Source organism: Phyllobates terribilis, unplaced genomic scaffold, assembly GCF_046119375.1.
Source record: "Phyllobates terribilis strain yellow unplaced genomic scaffold, ASM4611937v1 Scaffold_3__8_contigs__length_932513732, whole genome shotgun sequence".
Taxonomy (NCBI): domain Eukaryota; kingdom Metazoa; phylum Chordata; class Amphibia; order Anura; family Dendrobatidae; genus Phyllobates; species Phyllobates terribilis.
In genome coordinates, this window is record NW_027362763.1 from 685,660,129 (window position 1) to 685,680,278 (window position 20,150).

Below are 20,150 nucleotides of genomic sequence, written 5' to 3' on the forward strand. Positions count from 1 at the left end.
AATAAGTCATAACACAAAGCATTACTGATTTCACACAGAGTATAGATGTAGAAGAAGCAAAATATATGTTTGTACCTATGTCCTGTCCCAAGAATTTTCCAAAAAGATCGTCATCTGATATGACTATGGCCCTTTGCAATTTTACCCATGTAATAAGACGAGAAAATCCAAACTGCTTGAAAAAAAAAACTTTTTTATTAAAAATCCTCTTGAGGAATACAGGGATATTTACATTTAATAGTGGCCACTCGATTTCAAGCGCTGTTCTGAAGCTCAAAAAATAAAATCAGTTCATAAATGCTGTGGATCTTCACTGCAGATTTTACTATTTGCAATGCAACGCATCAACGATAAATCCACAATCTCAATTAGGGTATGTGCGCACGATCAGTATCTTGGTAGTGTTTTTGATGCATTTTTGCCTGCGGATTTGCCATGAGTTTTTTCCTATGCATTGTATTGGAAAAACGCAGGCAAAAAAACGCACAAAGAATGGACATGCTGTTTCTTTTAAACGCACATGAAATTCTGTAAGGAAAAATCCTGATCATGTGCACAGATCTTACAAAATCGCATAGAAAATGCTAAAATGCTGGGATAAGGTTCGCAATGCATTTTTGAGGCCAATTCAGTGCGGATTTATCGCATCAAAAACGCACCGTGTGCACATAGCCTTACATGTTTTTTTTTTTACAATGATTCATTTGCCGTGTATTTTTAACATAACCTAATGGGAAGCGCAGGAAGCAACTTAATGCTCATGGGCCCCAATGCAAAAACTCCAAAGGGGCACACAATTATTACAGGTCATTATTAGTTTTTTTCATATAGGCCAAAGGGACTTTTTGGGCACCTTAGTCTCCAGGGCCGGGTGCGATTGCAACCCCTGCACCTATTGTAGTTAGGCCCCTGGTTGGGCTTAGGAGCCGCAGTGCACCTAGTATGTCCGTATCTGGAGCATGTAATGTCATGATATAAAGGTGATACCTTAATTATACAACCGTATGATGTAATATGGCGGAGGGTGGGCTGGAGCACAACAAGAAGCGTCCTGGTCTCCCATTACTTGGTCGTCCGTTCCTCGGCATGTCTGGCATTACAAAGGGACGGTTCATCCAGCTGAGATCCCTCGGAGTCTCCACCATGGTTGCATTACTGATTGTCCAACTTTCTGTTAGATGGGGCTTTGTGCGTCACTTTATAATTGTGTGTTGTCATGCCGTGCACAAATACCATACCGTACAGTCAGGCGAAACCTTCCGACGCTCAGTGCCCCCCCCCCTATAGCTCTGCACTGCAATCGTGGGGTGCCGATGATCTTGTCAATGCAAACATGGACCAACTAAAGACCCCCGTGTCTACCATGTTTGTACCCATAAGAAAACCAGGAGATCGGTAATATTACAATATTGCAGTGTATTGTACAAGTGATCGCAGAGGAGGAATAAAAATGTAAAAAAAAAATTAAAACTACTTAAAAATAAAGTAAAATCTAAAAGTTCATATCTCCTCCCTTTTCACAGAACGTAAATAAAATATATAAAAAAAAAAATCTGCGTACAGTGCCGAAATATAGGTGTCCAATTTAATAGTGCCATATGTTGGCCAAAATAACAATGCAATACAGTGCTGCCACCAACAAATATAATGTATCGTGCAAAAAAAATACCACTATGCAGTGCTGAGATAATACCAACATACAGTGAGCAAATACCGGCAAAACGTTGGAAGCTGTCTAAATAAAATAATAAAGTGCTGCCATCACCAAACAAAGCAAAAATAATACACTGCACAGAGACACAGGCGGTGTTACTAAATACTGCCAAATAGTGAGTAAAAAACATCTGAAATCATCTGTGGTGTATCAGAAGAGCAGGGAAGACATGAGGCAGCACTGGTTATGGTGTCGCGTTTTGATGAGACGACCTGTGAGTGTTTAATGTCCTAAACATCACAGATACTGAGCAAGAGACACTCCGGCTAACTGGAGGGGGTCCTGACCTGGATGAGGGTCCTGACCTGGATGAGGGTCCTGAAATATCTTAGTAGGTTATTTAAAGGAAATAGAATTTTTTACAAGGTGCAAATGTCATGAAAGAGCGTAGACAAGTGCGGTGTTGGAGAAATCTGCGGAGCTCGTACCTGGACATTTCTTGGCCGCCGGTCAGATGGAGCAGATGTGAAGTGACTGGCGCGCACGGTATAATATCATTACACCGCTCACTCTCTGCATAATACCGCCTGCCTCAGCCAATCGCTCCAGGTTACAGACAATGCCTTGTACAGATGGCAGAGTGAATGGCAGCGGTACATAGAATTATTATATTTCAATGCTACGTTACCAATATGAAAATGTTGGTGCCCATCCAAGCGCCAAGACCTTTGCAGTTGCTCCTCCGGATTTCGGCAGGTAACATTTATTCTTTGGCTCTTTTATTTTTCCTCTGACTTTTGAATATACTTGATCTCTCTCCACACCCGATGTTTTGGAGTGATGTTACTTCTGTATTCAGTCTGCAGCTCCCTCTCCCCTCTCACAGCATATAGGCTGCCATACACAGAAAGAGAACTGCAGCTGCATCTCCCTCCTCCCTGTCTTCTATTAATTACGCTAATTATATAGACTTTTATATAATCCCATACATAGTTCTCATAGAGGACCCAAGCAAACCGAAGAGGCTGAGCGTATCTTCCTTTAATTTTAGCCAGCAGTATGGGTCTCAGAAGCAGGACCCTCACTGAGCAGAACTTCTGACATTTCACTAAAACAGGTCTATGGGGTAACGCTTCTCCTTGTGGAGTGTGACAGAGTGAGAAGACTTATAAGTAGTGTTGAGCATTCCGATACTGGAATATCGGGTATCGGCCGATATTCGCGGTATCGGAATTCCGATACTTAATTCCGATACTTTTGCAATATCGTATACCGGAATCGGAAGTTCCCATAATGCAATGAGCCAGTTTCATTTTATTCAGCCAATGAGGATCCTAAGAAGTGTGGGCACATCCTGTTAGGCATGTAGGCATCTTAACTAATGGCATGGCTGTGATTGGCTGCTGAAATGATGTCATGATGCACTATAAAAGCCGCCGCCGCCATTTTGAGCTCACTCTGCTGTGAATTCAGTTAGGGATAGGACGCTGTTGTTCTGAGGGACAGTTTTAGCTACCTATTTGGTCTATTCTGCTTTACCCAAGCTACTTTATAAATCACTGTGCCTTGCAGTGCTAGTGCACAGTTCTCTGTGCTGTTCACCGCTGTCTGCAAGGTCTGGTGTGTGAGTGCAGCTCACCCTGTAGTGTGTGCTTCAGCCACGTCTGGTTGTAGTGCACTCAGTGTGTGTCACTGCCTCATGCATTGTCCTTTTTTGCCAATTCATAATTTTTCCTGATTTCTCCTATTAGTGTGGTGGTTCCATCTGTATTCAGCTAAATTGGTTCCAAACACACTATATAGGAGTAGATAGAGACATTTTTTTCCGTCTTGCAGCGCTAGTGCACAGTGCTCTGCATCTGTACTGTTCACCGCTGTCTGCAAGGTCTGGTGTGTGAGTGCAGCTCACCCTGTAGTGTGTGCTTCAACCACGTCTGGTTGTAGTGCACTCAGTGTGTGTCACTGCCTCATACATTGTCCTTTTTTGCCAATTCATAATTTTTCCTGATTTCTCCTATTAGTGTGGTGGTTCCATCCGTATTCAGCTAAATTGGTTCCAAACACACTATATAGGAGTAGTTAGAGGAGCCTTTCTGCAGCATTGGGCCCTGCAGCCCCAGCCAGATTAGTATTAGCCTATTTTTTGTAGCCTCATCTATTGCATTGTAGGTTACCTTCCTACATTGTAATAGCTACAAAAAGTTTGTGATACTATCGGTATTACATCTTTAGGCACATCCAGTGTCTTTTTGTGACAAAAAAAACCTAAATAAAGTTCACCAAACACTCCACTTTACAGTTGTGTAGGCCACATTAGCTCATATTAAAGTCTAGTCCACACTTTATAAAATTAGTGTTTCTTATACCTGTTAGCAGCTGTTCAGGAATAAGCACACTAAGCCCTTAGTACTTTTCTGCCTATCTTTATCAGTCTACCAAGATGAAGAAGGCAGGGAGTAAGGCATGTGGTCGTGGGCGTGGAGTTTCTGCAGGGAGAGGACGTGAGGATTCTGTGCCTGCAGGGAGAGGACGTGGGGATTCTGTGCCTGCTGCAGGCACCAGTGACTCAGCATCCCCCATTTTTACCAGGGAACAGTCCTTTATGCGCAGCTTTGTAGGAGCTAGCCGTACCCCACTGCTGCGGGAGGACCAAATTGTCGGATGCATGGCAGCTAATGCATCGACTTCAATTAGTTCCAGATCCTCTCAGGTCCTGAGCACTGAAGAGCACCCATTTGTCTCTTCACCACCTGCCAAATTGCCCAGGCAGTCAGAGAGCCCTGGACAGGAGCCATCTCTACTTCTGTTCTCTGAATCTCTTGGCTTGGAAAGAGGGGGCCAGCCAAGCAGAATTTGAGAATTTGAGAAGAGGTAGTATGCAGTGATGCGCAACCGTTTTGTCTCTCTGAATCTGAAGAGGCGGGTGGGCCAGTGCCTATGGTCAGCAGCACACCTCAGTACGCATCTGATGATGAGACTCAGGTGCCACTTTCTGGTGCGTACTGTGCTGTCGAGACTACCCAGGAGAAGCAGTTGTTTGAAGAGGGTGGTGTAGATGATGAGGTCCTTGACCCATCATGGCGTGAGGGACAGGAAGGTGGTGGGAGCAGCTCTGAGGAAGAGATTCCCCGAACAGCCCAAAAAGGAGGGAGAGGGAGGGGGCAGACTTGGTTGCCTGTAGCCTCCACTTCGGCACCCATTAGGAGCATGGCTCTTCCAAAATCCAAAGCGGGCGCTCCCAAGACTTGCAGTGCCTGGTCCTTTTTTGACACAGTTGCAGATGACATTTGCTTTGTCAAATGCAAGCTGTGTAATCAGAAGATGAAAAGAGGGAAAAGTGTCAGCAACCTCAATACCACAAATATGTGGAAACATGTGCGGACCAAGCACGTGGTGGAGTTACAAAACACACTGAAGACCTAGGCCAACCTACAGCGCCACCTACCACCTCTTCAGCTCGTGCTGTAGCCTCTTCCTCCAGCTCACACACAGCTGGTTCGGCTTCCTCACAGGATCGCCATGGAAGAATCTCTGGCACTGTTGTACAGAGACACAGTGTAATTCCACCCACAGCACCACTTTCCCAGTCATCCTCACACTCCCAGGCCAGTCTACAGCCATCGTTAGCACAGGCATGGGAGAAAAGGCGCCCATACTCGGCAAACCACCCCCGAGCACAGGCTCTGAATGCTGGCATTGCTAAACTACTGGCCCTTGAAATGCTATCATTCAGGCTGGTGGAGACTGACACCTTCCGTAACTTTATGGCATTGGCAGTCCCACAATACAACGGGCCCAGCCGCTTTTATTTCAGCAGGCAAGCCGTCCCTGCCCTGCAACATCATGTGGAGGGAAAAATTAAACAAGCGCTACAAAACGCCGTCAGTAGCAAGGTCCACCTAACCACCGATGCATGGACAGGGACGATACCTTTCCCTCACTGCCCATTGGGTAAATGTTGTGGAGCCGGGTACAGATCTTGAGAGTGGTGCTGTACGTGTTCTGCCAACTCCAAGGATTGCAGGAATTCAGTCTGTACACATTGACTCTTCCTCATACTCCAGTTCCTCTGAATCAGCGCTGCAGGAGCCATCACGGTCTACCTCCACATCGACCCGTGAACGGTTACCTGTTATGATGACCGATATGAGCACAGCCGTGGCCAAACGTCAACAGGCCGTATTAAAATTAATTTCTTTGGGGAATCGAAGCCACACAGCGCAGGAGCTCTGGAATGCCATCAAGCAGCAGAGCGACGTGTGGTTTGTGCCAGCGAATCTCCAGCCAGGCATGGTAGTGTGTGACAATGGCCGAAATCTGGTGGCAGGTCTGGGCCTAGGCAACCTCACTCACATCCCATGTCTGGCACATGTGCTCAACTTGGTCATGCAGAGTTTTTTGAGGGACTATCCGGATCTTGATGCACTGCTTCACAAGGTCCGCATAGAGTGCGCTCACTTGCGGTGTTCCAGCAACGCAAGATCATGCATTGCAGCTCTGCAGCGCCGATTACATCTTCCGGAACATCGCATCATATGTGACCTACCCACCAGGTGGAATTCAACGTTACATATGTTGGAGAGGTTGTGTGAGCAGCAGGCAGCAGTAATGGAGTACCAGCTGCACCAGGCGCAAACAAGACGCAGTGCGCGCCGTTCACACTTCACCACCACTGAGTGGGCCTCTATGAAGGACATTTGCCACGTTTTGCGTGCCTTCGATTATTCCACGCGGATGGCGAGTGCAGATAATGCACTAGTCAGCATGACTATCCCCCTTATCTGCCTGCTTGAAAAAACACTGCAAGCACTAAGGGACGAGGTTTTGGAAGAGGTGGAGGATGAGGAGTCACAAATGCCATCTGCTTCTCTACAGTCTGCGCAACGTGGTTCCTCACAAAGGCCTAGGCAGGGGACACTTTGTGAGGAGGATGAGGAGGAGTCAATGGATGAGGAAGACATCTGTCCAGAGGAGGGAGGTACACAATGCTCTAGTAGTCAGTATCTAGAGCGAGGGTGGGGTGATGCAGAGCAGGCAGAGATCACGCCTCAAGCAGGGTACAGCGTTTCTTGGCCAGTTGGCAGTCTGCAGCACATGGTTGATTTCATGCTGCAGTGCCTGAGAAACGACCGCCGCATCGCCCACATTCTCAACACGGCTGATTATTGGGTGTCCACCCTCCTAGATCCTCGCTACCGGGACAACTTACAAAGCCTCATAACACCGTTGAACCGGGAGCGTAAAATGCGGGAGTACCAAGACGCACTGGTGCATTCCATCATGTTCTCCATTCCAACCGAGAGCAGTGCTGCTAGTGCTTTACAAAGCAGCTCAGTGCGTCGAGGCAGTGGAGGAAGCTCTGCACAAAGAGGGAGCAGAAGCAGCGCCTCAGCACCAGGCAAGACCAGTATGGCCGAAATGTGGCAAAGTTTTGTGTCCCTGCCGCCACAAATGTCTACACCATCACAGACGGCTCCAGTCAGCAGGAGGCAACGTTTCCGTCAGATGGTGACAGACTACATGTCTTGCCCTCTTAGTGTACTCCCAGACGGCTCTTCTCCATTCAAGTTTTGGGTCTGTAAGCTGGATACATGGCCAGAGCTTAGTCAGTATGCACTGGAGGTGCTAGCTTGCCCGGCTGCTAGTGTATTATCGGAACGCGTCTTTAGTGCCGCAGGTGGTGTACTAACAGACAGTCGCATGCGACTATCCTCCGATAACGTTGACCGGCTTACTTTTCTCAAAATGAACAAGGCCTGGATCTCTCATGAATTTTCCAGTTCTCTTCCAGAATAAATAATTGGTTGGCAACAGTATCCAGGTCTCCTGTTGTGTTCATGTTTCTACCACCTGAACTGTAATCCCTGAGCTCCAACACCGCCAGTTGGCGCTCGGAAGTGCCGTCTGCACAGTCAACACTTGCTGCCGTATTATTGGGGTTCAGTAACCTCAGCTGTTCCCCTGCTGTGCGGACGGCAATTTCTCCTGCTCTGTCCACATTCTCACTACTACAGATTTTAAAGTTGCTCCAATTACACCTCTGGCTCCTCTGTTTTCAGTATTATCCCTGAGCTCCAACACCGCCAGTTGGCACTCGGAAGTGCCGTCTGCACAGTCAACACTTGCTGCCGTGTTATTGGGGTTCAGTAACGTCAGCTGTTCCCCTGCTGTGCGGACGGCAATTTCTCATGCTCTGTCCACATTCTCACTACTACAGATTTTAAAGTTGCTCCAATTACACCTCTGGCTCCTCTGTTTTCAGTATTATCCCTGAGCTCCAACACCGCCAGTTGGCGCTCGGAAGTGCCGTCTGCACAGTCAACGCTTACTCCAGTGTTATTGGGGTTCAGTAACGTCAGCTGTTCCCCTGCTGTGTGTCCGGCAAATTCTCCTGCTTTGTCCACATCCACTGTACTACTGATTTAAAACGTGCTCCAATTACACCTCTGGCTCCTCTGTTTTTAGTATTTACCCTGGGCTCCAATACCGCTAGTTGCTGCTCAGAAGTGCCGTCAGCACAGTCAACGCTTGCTCCAGTGTTATTGGGGTTCAGTAACGTCAGCTGTTCCCCTGCTGTGTGTCCGGCAAATTCTCCTGCTTTGTCCACATCCACTGTACTACTGATTTAAAACTTGCTCCAATTACACCTCTGACTCCTCTGTTTTTAGTATTTACCCTGGGCTCCAATACCGCTAGTTGCTGCTCAGAAGTGCCGTCTGCACAGTCAACGCTTGCTCCAGTTTTATTGGGGTTCAGTAACGTCAGCTGTTCCCCAGCTGTGTGTCCGGCAAATTCTCCTGCTCTGTCCACATTCACACTACTACAGATTTTAAAGTTGCTCCAATTACGCCTCTGGCTCCACTCAGTTTTTAGTATTTACCCTGGGTTCCAGCACCGCCAGCTGTTTCCCAGCAGTGTCTTTGGCACGGGTACTCCCTCCTGCCCAGCCTGGTTCCAGCACGCCAGCTGTTTCCGGGTAGTGTCAACGTCACTTTGCCTCCAATGCGTTGTCCTGTCGTGTTGCGGTCGGGTTAGCCGACTCTATGGTGCCTGCAGTTTAGGTGACTCCAATGTGGGCTGCGGGATCTGGCAATGAAGGCTGGTTCCATAGTGCCAATAGGACAAGCACCCCCTGTAGGACTGTGGGTTTTGGTAACTGCGGCCGGCTCGCGGCCTTGAAACTTTTTTTTACATGGGTACCTTCTGCTACCCATCCGGGTTCCAGTACCGTCAGCTGGTTCTCGGCAGTGCCTTTGGATTAGGTGCCCCCTTCTCGGTATCCAAGTTCCACCAACGTCTGCTGGTCCTTGGTAGTGCTTTCTGGCACAGGTACCTCCTGCTTAGTAACCGAGTTCCAGTACCGTCAGCTGGTCCTCGGTAGTTCCATTGGCTCTTGTACCTTCTGCTACCCATCCGGGTTCCAGTACCGTCAGCTGGTTCTCGGCAGTGCCTTTGGATTAGGTGCCTCCTTCTCGGTATCCAAGTTCTACCAACATCTGCTGGTCCTTGGTAGTGCTTTCTGGCACAGGTACCTCCTGCTTAGTAACCGAGTTCCAGTACCGTCAGCTGGTCCTCGGTAGTTCCATTGGCTCTTGTACCTTCTGCTACCCATCCGGGTTCCAGTACCGTCATCTGGTCCTTGGTAGTTCCTCAGCCTTCTTGTACCTTCTGCTACATTTCCAAGTTCAAGCTTTTTGAAATGGTTCTTGGTAATCACTCTGGATCTCCCTGACGAGGACCCTGAAGACGAGGACCCTGAAGACCAACCGAAGAAGACGAGGACCCCGAAGACAACGACCCTGAAGACGAGGACCCTGAAGACCACCCTGAAGAAGACGAGGACCCTGAAGACCACCCCGAAGAAGACGAGGACTCCGAAGAAGAGGACCCTGAAGAATAGGACCCTGAAGACCAACCCGAAGAAGACGAGGACCCCGAAGATGAGGACCTCGAAGACGACGACCCTGAAGACGAGGACCCCGAAGACGACGACCCTGAAGACCACCCCGAACAAGACCAAGAAGATGACCCTGAAGAAGTTGACCAAGAGGACAAAGAAGAGAAGACAACCACCAAGATACAGAAGAACAAGAGACAGAAAACCAAGAAGCAGAAGTACAAGAAGCTGCAGAACAAAAAGCGGAAGAACATTAAGCATAAGACTAAAAATCAGAGCAAAAGATAATATCTAAATTATAAGCAGAAGATGACTAAGCAGTGTATGGGGGTGAGTCCGTTCCTCCTCGTGGTGCCCCTGGAAAAGACCTGCTGCTGCAGGCCAAACTGAACGCGGACAAATCCTGTTGTAAATCTTTTGTGACGGGCAGAACGAAAGGTGTAATGTTCAAACTTTTATAGATAACAACTACAGGAATGCCTGTCACAAATAAGAATATGATGAAGAAGAAGAATATGAAGAAGATGAAGAAGTAGAATATGAAGAAGAATAATAGTTGAATAAGAAGAATATGAAGAATGTAAAAAAAAAGAATAATACGAAGAAGGTGAAGAAGAAGATGAAGAAGGTGAAGAAGAAGTGGATGAAAAAGATGCTGATGCTGAGGATGATGAAGGAGAAAGTGTGGGAGAAGTAAAAAAGAAAGTGAAGAGCATGGAAGTAGTGAAACATAAATATCTGACAAAATATAAAAATACTTAACATAGTCAATATTTCCGTAACTCAGAACGTCTTAAAAAAAATATTAATTCCTGCTATTCCATTTGATTGGGCTAAACCTCTATGCCTTTATTGTCTCCCCCACCTCCCCCAATACATTCTACTTTAACCTACAAGGAAAGAAAGGGTTTATTTTCATTCCGGTACTTCTGTCCCATTGACTTGCATTGGTTTCCGGTATCGGAATCGGCGATATCCGATACTTTTTGGGTATCAGTCCGATCCAATCCGATCCGATATTTCCCGATATCGGAAGGTATCGCTCAACACTACTTATAAGCCATGCATGCTCCTCTGTGAAATTAAATATGCAAATTGTCTCTTTAGAGAGGAAGAGGAGTAGACCCCTAGTGTCACCGATTGGAAGCACCTAAAAATCAATATCGACTCTTTAACGTAACTTACCACATGACTTAGGATAAAAGCCAAACAAAACCAAAATCTCAATTCGCAGACACAGTGTTTTGGAGTATTGCCCCTTGTCAGTGCAAAGTATGAGATCTGATCTGGCTAGGTGAGAGGCTGTGGACTGGTGTCTAAGGGGTAACGTTTCTCCTTAAGGAGAGTGACATGCCAGGCTTGGCATGTCAGAGTGAGGAGACTTAAAAGCATGTCAGAGTGAGGAGACTTAAAAGCCATGCATTGTCCTCTGGGAACTTAAATATGCAAATTGTCAAATGTTTTTTGAAAACGACAGGAACCCTTTAAAGAAGGTGCTGTTTTTAGGACAAGGGGACATTAAATGCGCCATTTTTGGACACGTTACATAGGGTTCCTCTCCCGGGGATTCTAGCAGTGTCCTTATAAACCTTCTTCACAATGTGCAGCCACAGATGCTGTTGTGTGTAAGATTGTTCTTCTCAATTTGTTTATTCTCCTTCTAAATATCGCGGCTTCAAAAACAAGTAGTTTATTACGTGGCCATATGGAGCGAAGTGGATGGGATTTACATGTGCCATCATATTAACTCCCTGCAATCCCGCAGGAGGTACGGTAGAATCTGCAGAGCTGTAATACAGTCTAGCGCCCTCTCTGGTAGTTTCATGGCTAAAATTACACATACAAATCATGATAACAATACAAACAGGCTCCTACTCTTCTTAAAGGGGTATGTACAGATCGGCACACTCATTTTTCACTTTAAATACAACGTTTTCTACACATAAAGACGCTATGTACATGACATTTTACACATTTTCTCACGTTACATCCACAAACTTAAATTTATTTTTTGGGGGGTTTCATGTGATATTAACACTAAGTAACAAGTATTTGTGACGTGTAAAGGAAATGATACCTGGTTTTCTAAATATTTTAAAAATATAAATCTGAAAATTGTGCCGTGCATTTGTATTCAGCCCTACTGCTGCAGTCTTTTGGGGTCTGTTTCTCCAGTTTTGCACATCTAGAGGTGACATTTTGCCCCTTCTTCTCTGAACACTCGTCGTCGCTCAGTGAGATTGGATGGAGACGTCTGTGATCAGCAATTTTCCAGTCTTGTCATAGATTCTCTGGGATTTCGGTCTGGACTGTGACTGGGACGTTCACACACAGGAATATGCTCTGATCTAAACCCTCCATTGTAGCTCTGGCTGGATGTTTAGGATCGTTGTCCTGCTGGAAGATGAACCTACGCCTCAGTCTCAAGTCTTTTGCAGCCTCTAACAGGTTTTCCTCCAAGATTGCCCTGAATTTAGCTCCATACATCTTCACATCAACTCTGACCAGCTTCCCTGCCCCTGCTGAAGAAAAGCCTCCCCAAAGCATGATGCTGCCACCACCATGTGTGACGGTGGTGATGGTGTTTTGTGCAGTGTTAGTTTTCTGCCACACATACCATTTTCCATTTAGTCCAAAAAGTTCTACTTTGGTCTCATCTAACCAGAGAAACTTCTTCCACATGCTCGCTGTGTCTCCTATATAGCTTTTTTCAACTGCACATAGGACCTCTTATGGCTTACCTTCAAAATTGTCTTTCTTCTTGCCACTCTTCCATAAAGGCCAGATTTGTGGAGTAAACGACTAATAGTTGTCCTGTGGACAGATTCTCCCACCTGAGCTGTGGATCTCTCCAGCTCCTCCAGAGTGACCATGGCCCTCCTGGCTGCTTCTCTAATTAGTGCTCTCCTTGCTTGGGATGTCAGTGTAGGACAGCCATGTCTTTGTAGGTTTGCAGTTGTGCCATATTCCTTCCATTTTTGGATGATGGGTTGAACAGTGCCCCGTGAGATGCTCAGAGCTTGTGCTATTTTTTTTTATAACCTAACCCTGCTTTACTCTCCACAACTTTATCCTTGACCTGTCTGGTGTGTTCCTTGATTTTCATGATGCTATTTGATCCCTAATGTTCTCAAACCTCTGAGGCCTTCATAGAACAGCTGTAGTTATACTGAGAATAAATTACACCCAGGTGGACACAATTTACTAATTATGTGACTTCTGGAGTTGATTGGTCACTCGGGATTTTATTTAGGGGCATCCTTTACACTTCACAAATACTTGCTACTTTTTGTTGGTATCACATAAAATCCCAATAAAATACATTTAAGTCCATGGGTGTAGCGTGTAAAAATGCGGATAAGTTCACGTGGTATGAATGCTTTTGGAAGGCACCGTATGTATAAACATTTTCTACATATGGGAGACTTTGCTTCATTGGAAAATTTACTATTCTGAATGTGCAGTTTTTTGGAGGACTGATTTGCATTAGTGATTTACATTTTTCTCCTCCATTTCTCGGCATTCTTCTATACTGATGATGGAGTTACAATAGGTGAAGGATGATACAGATGATCTCACTTAATGTTCTTCGGAGAATGTTCCTATGATAGTACAGCAGGTGCTGAAATCTAATTGTCGCATTACATCCAATTAGTCATCAGATTTCAGAAATCCATTAACTGAGCATTAGACACGATCCTCAGGCACCGAGAGCAAATCACTCATTTATATATTTATATTAAATTTCCTACAGGTAACCTGGTACATAATGGAGAGAAGGGGAGACCTGAAGCAATGGGACCTTCTCCTTTTGCCGACCATAAAGACTCCTACATGCCAAGATTATGCAATGGACTCAGCAAGAGGGGTCCGAGGAGTTTAGGGTCCTTATCTTGGTGCTGATGCTGAAATCTGGCATTGTAAGTCTTGTGTCATGCACCAAACTGCCCATGACTCCCGATACAGTTCATGTCTGCTCTTTCTGATCAAGACTGATAGGGGGTCATTAAGGGGTGTGGACTATATTTTAAAGGGGACTTGTTACTTGCTCAGAAATAACTGAGTTTAATACCTTGTAATAATCCTTGAGCTCCCCTGATTCTCACGCTTTTTTCCGCTTTGCGCTGCGTCGCTCCATTGCCAAAATATTAACATTTGTTGCTTTTGGAGCGCAGTATGTGAAATCTCTTTTTTGTAGTGAAATTTGGCATTTCTTCAGAGTCTTCTCTGGGGGCATGTGCTTTCATCCCTTCGTCACAGACGCTGCCAACCACAGTTCAGTTGCGGAGCTGTGATTGGCAGCATCTGGGAGGGAGGGGGGAAAGGACATGCCCCAGAGAAGACTCTGAAGAAACACCCAGTTGGTCTACAAGCAGAGATTTCACATACTGAGTTCCAAAATCAACAAATGTGAATATCTTGGCAATGGAGCGACGCAGCGAAAAACAGAAAAAAGCGTCAGAATCAGGGCAGCTCAGGGATGTTTACAAGGTATTTAACTCATTTTATTTGATTAAATGACAGATACTTTTTAAGGAGCTTTCAAAAATTGGCTAAAAATACAGGAGACATATATTATGTGACGCTGGATTTTCCTTTTTTGAATTATCTGTACTAGAAAGTCTTTATATTTTCTTGTTTTTCAGCAGGATTCTCCTGAACATAGGGCAAGGGGCTGAACTTAAAGGGATTTGCAATCAATGAGGTGTGTCTATAATATTTAGAGGGTAGTTCCAGACAGAGCAAAGCGAGGGTATGAAATTTAGGAAAAAAAAAGGACAAAACTGTACATGATAAGATTTTAAATTTTTTTACCTTCCACATCAAGGCACCTGGGCGGTTCATCGGACCAGATGAGGTTGTACATGCACTCCAGGTATTCTGCCCCCTCCAGCTTATACCCAGGAAAACACTGATAAGAAACCACCCGACCCACGGGGAATGAGGAGTCAAAGTCTGAGATGTTTACGTAACTGTGAGGAAGAACCAAAGGCCGGAGGCAACCTGGAGAGTCCGAGACCGAAGAAAAAAAGTTATCAAATAGAGGAAAAAGTTATCAACACCATAAGATACAAAAGCAACATCTGTAAACTGCATACAGATATAATATGGACACATTTAGGGTCTGCATTATGGCTGCAACAAGAGGACCCCCAAATGGTTTGCTTGAAGCAAAACTTCAATCACCAAAGGAAATGCTTGTTTGGTGGTTGATCCAATTTGATCCTCACTTTAGACCACAAAGAAAATATTTCATATTTAGGGCAGATCAGGTCATGTTTTATAGTTTACCGTCTTCCTCTGCATGAATAGGGATGTAGATAACTTGTGGATAGGTTGGGAACTGACCGCTGGGCCACCTTATCGATCCCAAAACAGAGATCGGAAATGCCCCATCAGAATAAAGCACATGTGTGCCTCCACTCTTTTCTTTCTCCATGGTACTGCCGGATATAACCGAACACTCTACTAGAGAATGAATGGAGTGGTATGGCGCATGTATAGCTACGGCTCTACTCCAATTGGGCAATTAAAAGCCCTTTTTTGGGGGATCGGTGGGGGTCCCAATGGTCAAAACCTCAACAACCAGCAGGTTATTAATTACCTGATTCTGGGCAACCAATCAACAGAAACCATGGCAGAAGGAATGGTCCCCTATATAAGTCAATGGGATCCATAGAAAGATCCGGCACACTGTAGTGGCTTCTCTTAAAAACAACATTGCATTCCCTATGAATTCATCTAGAGTCTAATCTCAGTATAGATGCCCATACATATGTTGGCTGAATTCGCCAATTTCAGTGGAATCAGCCAACCATGTAATGTGCATGGAGGAATTCCCTCCCTTGATGGAAAATGTCAGAGAAAGGAAAAATAGGGCATGCTGGATTTCAATATGCCCAATCATTTGTTCAGGCAACAGCTTATTCCCTTCTTCTTGCCATCGAGGACAGATGCATGGTCAGCTGAGCCATTTGTTTAGGAGGTATTCCCATCTTGCTGGTTTGCTGTTCTCCCTGGTCCCTCTGCTTCCTGGTTCCCCTGGGCAGTTCAGGACAGCAGCACTGGGATGTCACTGGCCTGAATGTCCGATCATCACTTCTATAAAACAGATCCATGACTAACAAGAACATCCTCAAGCTCTTCTACCTAAATAGGGCTGGAGAAATGGCCGGACCGGGAGGTGCTGTGCATGCTCCATGATCCGGGGCAGAAGATGAAGAATGGAGCATGCGCAGCAAGCACTGCTGGTCAGTAAATGGCGAGGGTAAGGAGGTAAATAATAGCAGGAGGATTTGATAAATATTAATTAAACTTGACTGAGAATTGGGAATATGAGAATACCCCCCTCGAAGGGAAAACTCCACCGAATAATTTGCATTTCATTTCCATCTTAGATAGAAGCTAAGTTTTTCACTTGTACAGGACGCTGCAGCGTCTAAATGGAGGCGAGCATTTGTACTGATCCATAGGAAAGCAGGAGGCCAGAGTAAGACGAGCACAATAATCCCCGTCTGATCAATAACCCGACCGGCATCTGTCTTCTCCTGTACACACCGCTACTTTCTGAGCTCAATACCACATTGCTTTATCGACAGGAGGATTTACGACAGCACACAAAATAAGTAAAAAAAGATATCTGAGGGCTGCACAGTGTGCATATATCCCGAGGCTCTATGGACTGATCCTATGGTCTAACAAAATTTGTTTTGCACAGGGGCCTTCTGCTGTCCATAAACTTGTGTCTCCAGCAATGATGAGTAAATCGATTCGTAACTAATCAAATATGTTGTGAATTTCTAAAAAAAAAATGGGATTAACTAGAATCAAAATTTTTGGGGATTTGATTAGCACAAATCAATCAATATGGCCACCAGCTGGCCACCACTTTTATTCTTTATAGTGCTGGTTAAAAATAATGAAAAATTATAGTGACTTGTCCTAAGCCTGACGCTCCCTGTCCAGTCCTCTGTTTGCTTCTGTTTGATCCTTAATCCGAACTTTCTGTCGTTGACTAGACCTCATGTCGTCAAGTAGGGCGCAAGACCCGTCATCAATGGAGCTGCGGCTGCAGGACAAGTTGAGAGGCGGAACGAGGACAGGTGACTATAATCTTTCATTATTGTTAACACCTTCCCTCCCCTCCGTTTATGACGCTTTGTGATCTGGAGAGACATTAGAGAATGATAAACGTCTTTTTAGGGCAGATTCGATTTGGCTCGGATTTTATTCGGACTAAATAAAATCTGCTGGTCAATATGGGCGAATCTGGCCAAAATGAATTTAGACAGATTCGCTCATCTTTAGTTTCATCTCCTAGACGGGCGAATACCTAAAAGAGTCACTTCTAGGATAGCTCGATATCACTATTATTTTTATTATTATTAATAATAAATATTTATATAGCGCCATTAGGTTCCATGACGCTTTACAAGTGTAGGGGCAGACAGGGACACGAACATGAAACATCAAACGAGGAGCACTGGTACAGTAGGGCAGGGGGTCCTGTCCACGAGGGCTCACAGTCTATAGGGGGTGGGTGGGGAGACAGGAGGAAGGGGAGAGGAGAGGGTGAGATGGTGTAGCGGATGGGTCTCAGTGTGGGCTGTAGGCCTGAAGGAAGAGGTGGGTCTTTAGGTTTTTCTTGAAGGTCCCCAGGGTAGGGGAGTGTCGGATGTGATGGGGGAGAGAGTTCCAGAGTATGGCGGATGCATGAGAGAAGTCTTGTAGGCGGTTGTGGGAGGAGGAAATGAGTGGGGAGAAAAGGAGAAGTTCTTGAGAGGAGCGAAAATCGCGCGGGGGGACATATCTGGATCCAGGTCGGAGATGTAGGGAGGGGACAGGTTATGTATGGCCTTGTATGAAAGGGTTTTGAACCATGATCTCAGGGCAATGGGGAGCCAGTGAAGGGCTTTGCAGAGGGGGCAGGCGGGGGTGAAACGGGGAGATAGGTGGATGAGTCGGGCAGCGGAATTGAGGATGGTGCGGAGAGGTGCGAGGGAGGAAGCGGGGAGGCCAGTGAGCAGGGGGTTGCAGTAGTCGAGACGGGAGATGATGAGGGCGTGGATAAGCGTTTTTGCCGAGTCCTGGTCAAGGAAAGAGCAGATTCGGGCAATGTTCCTCAGTTGGAGTCGGCAGGTGGTGGCGAGGGCTTCGATGTGGGGCTTGAAGGAGAGGGAGGAGTCGAGGATTACCCCGAGGCACTTGGCGTGGGAGACGGGTGAGAGGGTGCAGTCGTTGATTGTGATGGATAAGTTGTGGAGCTGGGGAGAGCGGTTGGGGGGGGGGACGATTATCTCGGTCTTGTCCATGTTGAGTTTGAGGAATCGGGCGGAGAAGAAGGATGAGATGGCGGATAGGCATTGGGGAATTTTGGATAGTAGGGCGGAAATGTCGGGGCCAGACAGGTAGAGCTGAGTGTCGTCAGCGTAGAGGTGGTATTGGAGGCCGTGGGATACGATGAGTTTCCCCTGGCCGAGGGTGTATGCGGAGAAGAGTAGTGGTCCCAGGACTGAGCCTTGGGGAACTCCAACAGAAAGGGAGTGGGGCGAGGATGAGGTGTGGGAGTGGGTGACGCTGAAAGTCCGGTCCGTTAGGTAGGAGGAGATCCATGAGAGGGCTAGGTCAGTGATGCCAAGGGATTCTAGGATGTGGAGTAGGAGGGGGTGGTCGACTGTGTCGAAGGCAGCGGAGAGGTCGAGAAGAAGGAGGACGGAGTAGTGTCGCTTGCTCTTGGCGGTCAGTAGGTCGTTGGTGACTTTAGTTAGGGCTGTTTCGGTGGAGTGGTGGGGTCGGAAACCGGATTGAAGACGGTCGAAGAGGGAGGAGGAGGAGAGGTGGGAGGACAGCTCGGCATGAACGTGCTGTTCAAGTAATTTTGAGGCAAAAGGGAGGAGAGATATCGGGCGGTAGTTGGAGACTATTGCAGGGTCAAGGGAGGGTTTTTTGAGGATGGGTGTGATTGTGGCATGCTTGAAGGATGATGGGAAAGTGCCGGATTTAAGTGATAGGTTGAAAAGATGGGTTAGGGCGGGGATGAGGACAGTGGTGAGGTTAGGGATGAGGTGGGAAGGGAGGGGGTCGAGGGCACAGGTGGTGAGGTGTGAGTGAGCTAGCAGAGAGGAGAGGAGGTCTTCTGTCATGGGGGAGAAACTACATTTGGGTGAGTGGGGTTGGGCGGTGGGGGGGGGGCCGAGCGGCTTGTAGATCGAAGCTTTGTCTGACTTTGTCAATCTTGTCCTTGAAGAAGGTGGCAAAGTCGTCGGCTGAGATGAGGGGTGAGGGGGGGGTGCAGGGGGACAGAGTAGAGAGTTGAAGGTACTGAAAAGTTGCTTGGGGTTGCGGGATAGGGCGGTTATTAGGGAAGAGAAGTAGTCTTGTTTTCCGCTCAGCCACTCTAGACGTCTGCCGAAGTTTTTTCGTGAGGGGCGTTAGCCAGGGTAGTCTGTGTGCGCGGGTTGTGACGTGTGAGAGCGGGGCAGCTTGGTCGAGGGCTGTGGTGAGGGTGGTGTTGTAGAGGGTGGCGGCGGCGTCGGCTTCCTGAGAAGAAGCTAGGCCGGAGAGAGGGAGGAGGGACTCGGAGAGTGAGTGGAAGTCGATGAGTTTGAGGTTTCTACGGGGGTGGGGGAGTGTGCGGGGAGGGGCGATCAGAGGGGGGGGGGGAGAAGGTCAGTAGGTTGTGGTCAGATAGGGGGAGAGGTGAGTTTTCGAGGTCAGCGAGGGAACAGAGGCGGGTGAAGACAAGGTCCAGTGTGTGACTGTCGGTGTGTGTGGCGGATGAGGTCCATTGGGAGAGACCAAGGGAGGAGGTTAGGGATAGGAGTCTAGAGGCGGCGGTGCAGGGGGTGTCAACGGGGATATTGAAGTCACCCATGATGATGGTGGGGATGTCAGAGGAGAGGAGGTGGAGGAGCCAGGTTGTGGTCAAAGAAAGAGGAGGGGGTTCCTGGGGGACGGTAGATAACTGTTAGTTGGAGGTTGCAAGGGGAGAAGATGCGCACGGAATGTGCCTCGAAGGAGGGGAGGGGGTAGGAGGGGGGCGGCGTAATCGGGATGAAGGCGCACGTGTTGGCCAGGAGTAGGCCGACGCCTCCACCGCGGGTGTTGTTGTGGCGGGGGGTGTTGGAAAATGTAAGTCCACCATAGGAGAGGGCGGCCGGGGAGGTTGTGCCAGAGGGGGTGAGCCAGGTTTCCGTGATGCCGAGGAAGGAGAGTTTTTTGGAGATGAAGAGGTCGTGGATGTATGGAAGTTTATTGCAGACCGAGCGGGCGTTCCAGAGGGCGCCCGGAAGGGAGACTGGGGAAGCAGGGACGGGAGGGATGGGTCTGAGGTTGTTGAGGTTACGGGGGTTGGTTATATGTCGTGGGAGTGGGGGGGTGGTGTGATGGGGTGGGCCAGGATTAGGGGAGATGTCACCCGCAATTAGGAGGAGCAGGGAGAGGGTGAGAAGGTGCGGGCAGGAGAGCTTGCGTGGCGGGCGTGTTTGTTTGGAGATGGAGGGTTGAAAGTGGAGGAACAGTTCAGAGGAGAGGGTGAGGTGAGTAGGTAGGATGGAGGGAGAGATGAGCATTTCATTACTGGGAGGAGTGATGAGTGGG

General features: G+C 47.3%; 1 protein-coding gene across 2 annotated transcripts in view; it reads right to left on the reverse strand.

Moving 5' to 3' along the window:
• The window catches only part of SUSD4 (sushi domain containing 4), a 106,160-nt gene that overhangs the window by 16,329 nt on the left and 69,681 nt on the right, over positions 1–20,150 (reverse strand). For both annotated transcript variants that reach the window (XM_073671877.1, XM_073671876.1), the window contains one exon: positions 14,367–14,555. In XM_073671877.1, the coding sequence (XP_073527978.1) occupies positions 14,367–14,555 (189 nt within the window). The remainder of the gene's footprint in view (positions 1–14,366; positions 14,556–20,150) is intronic.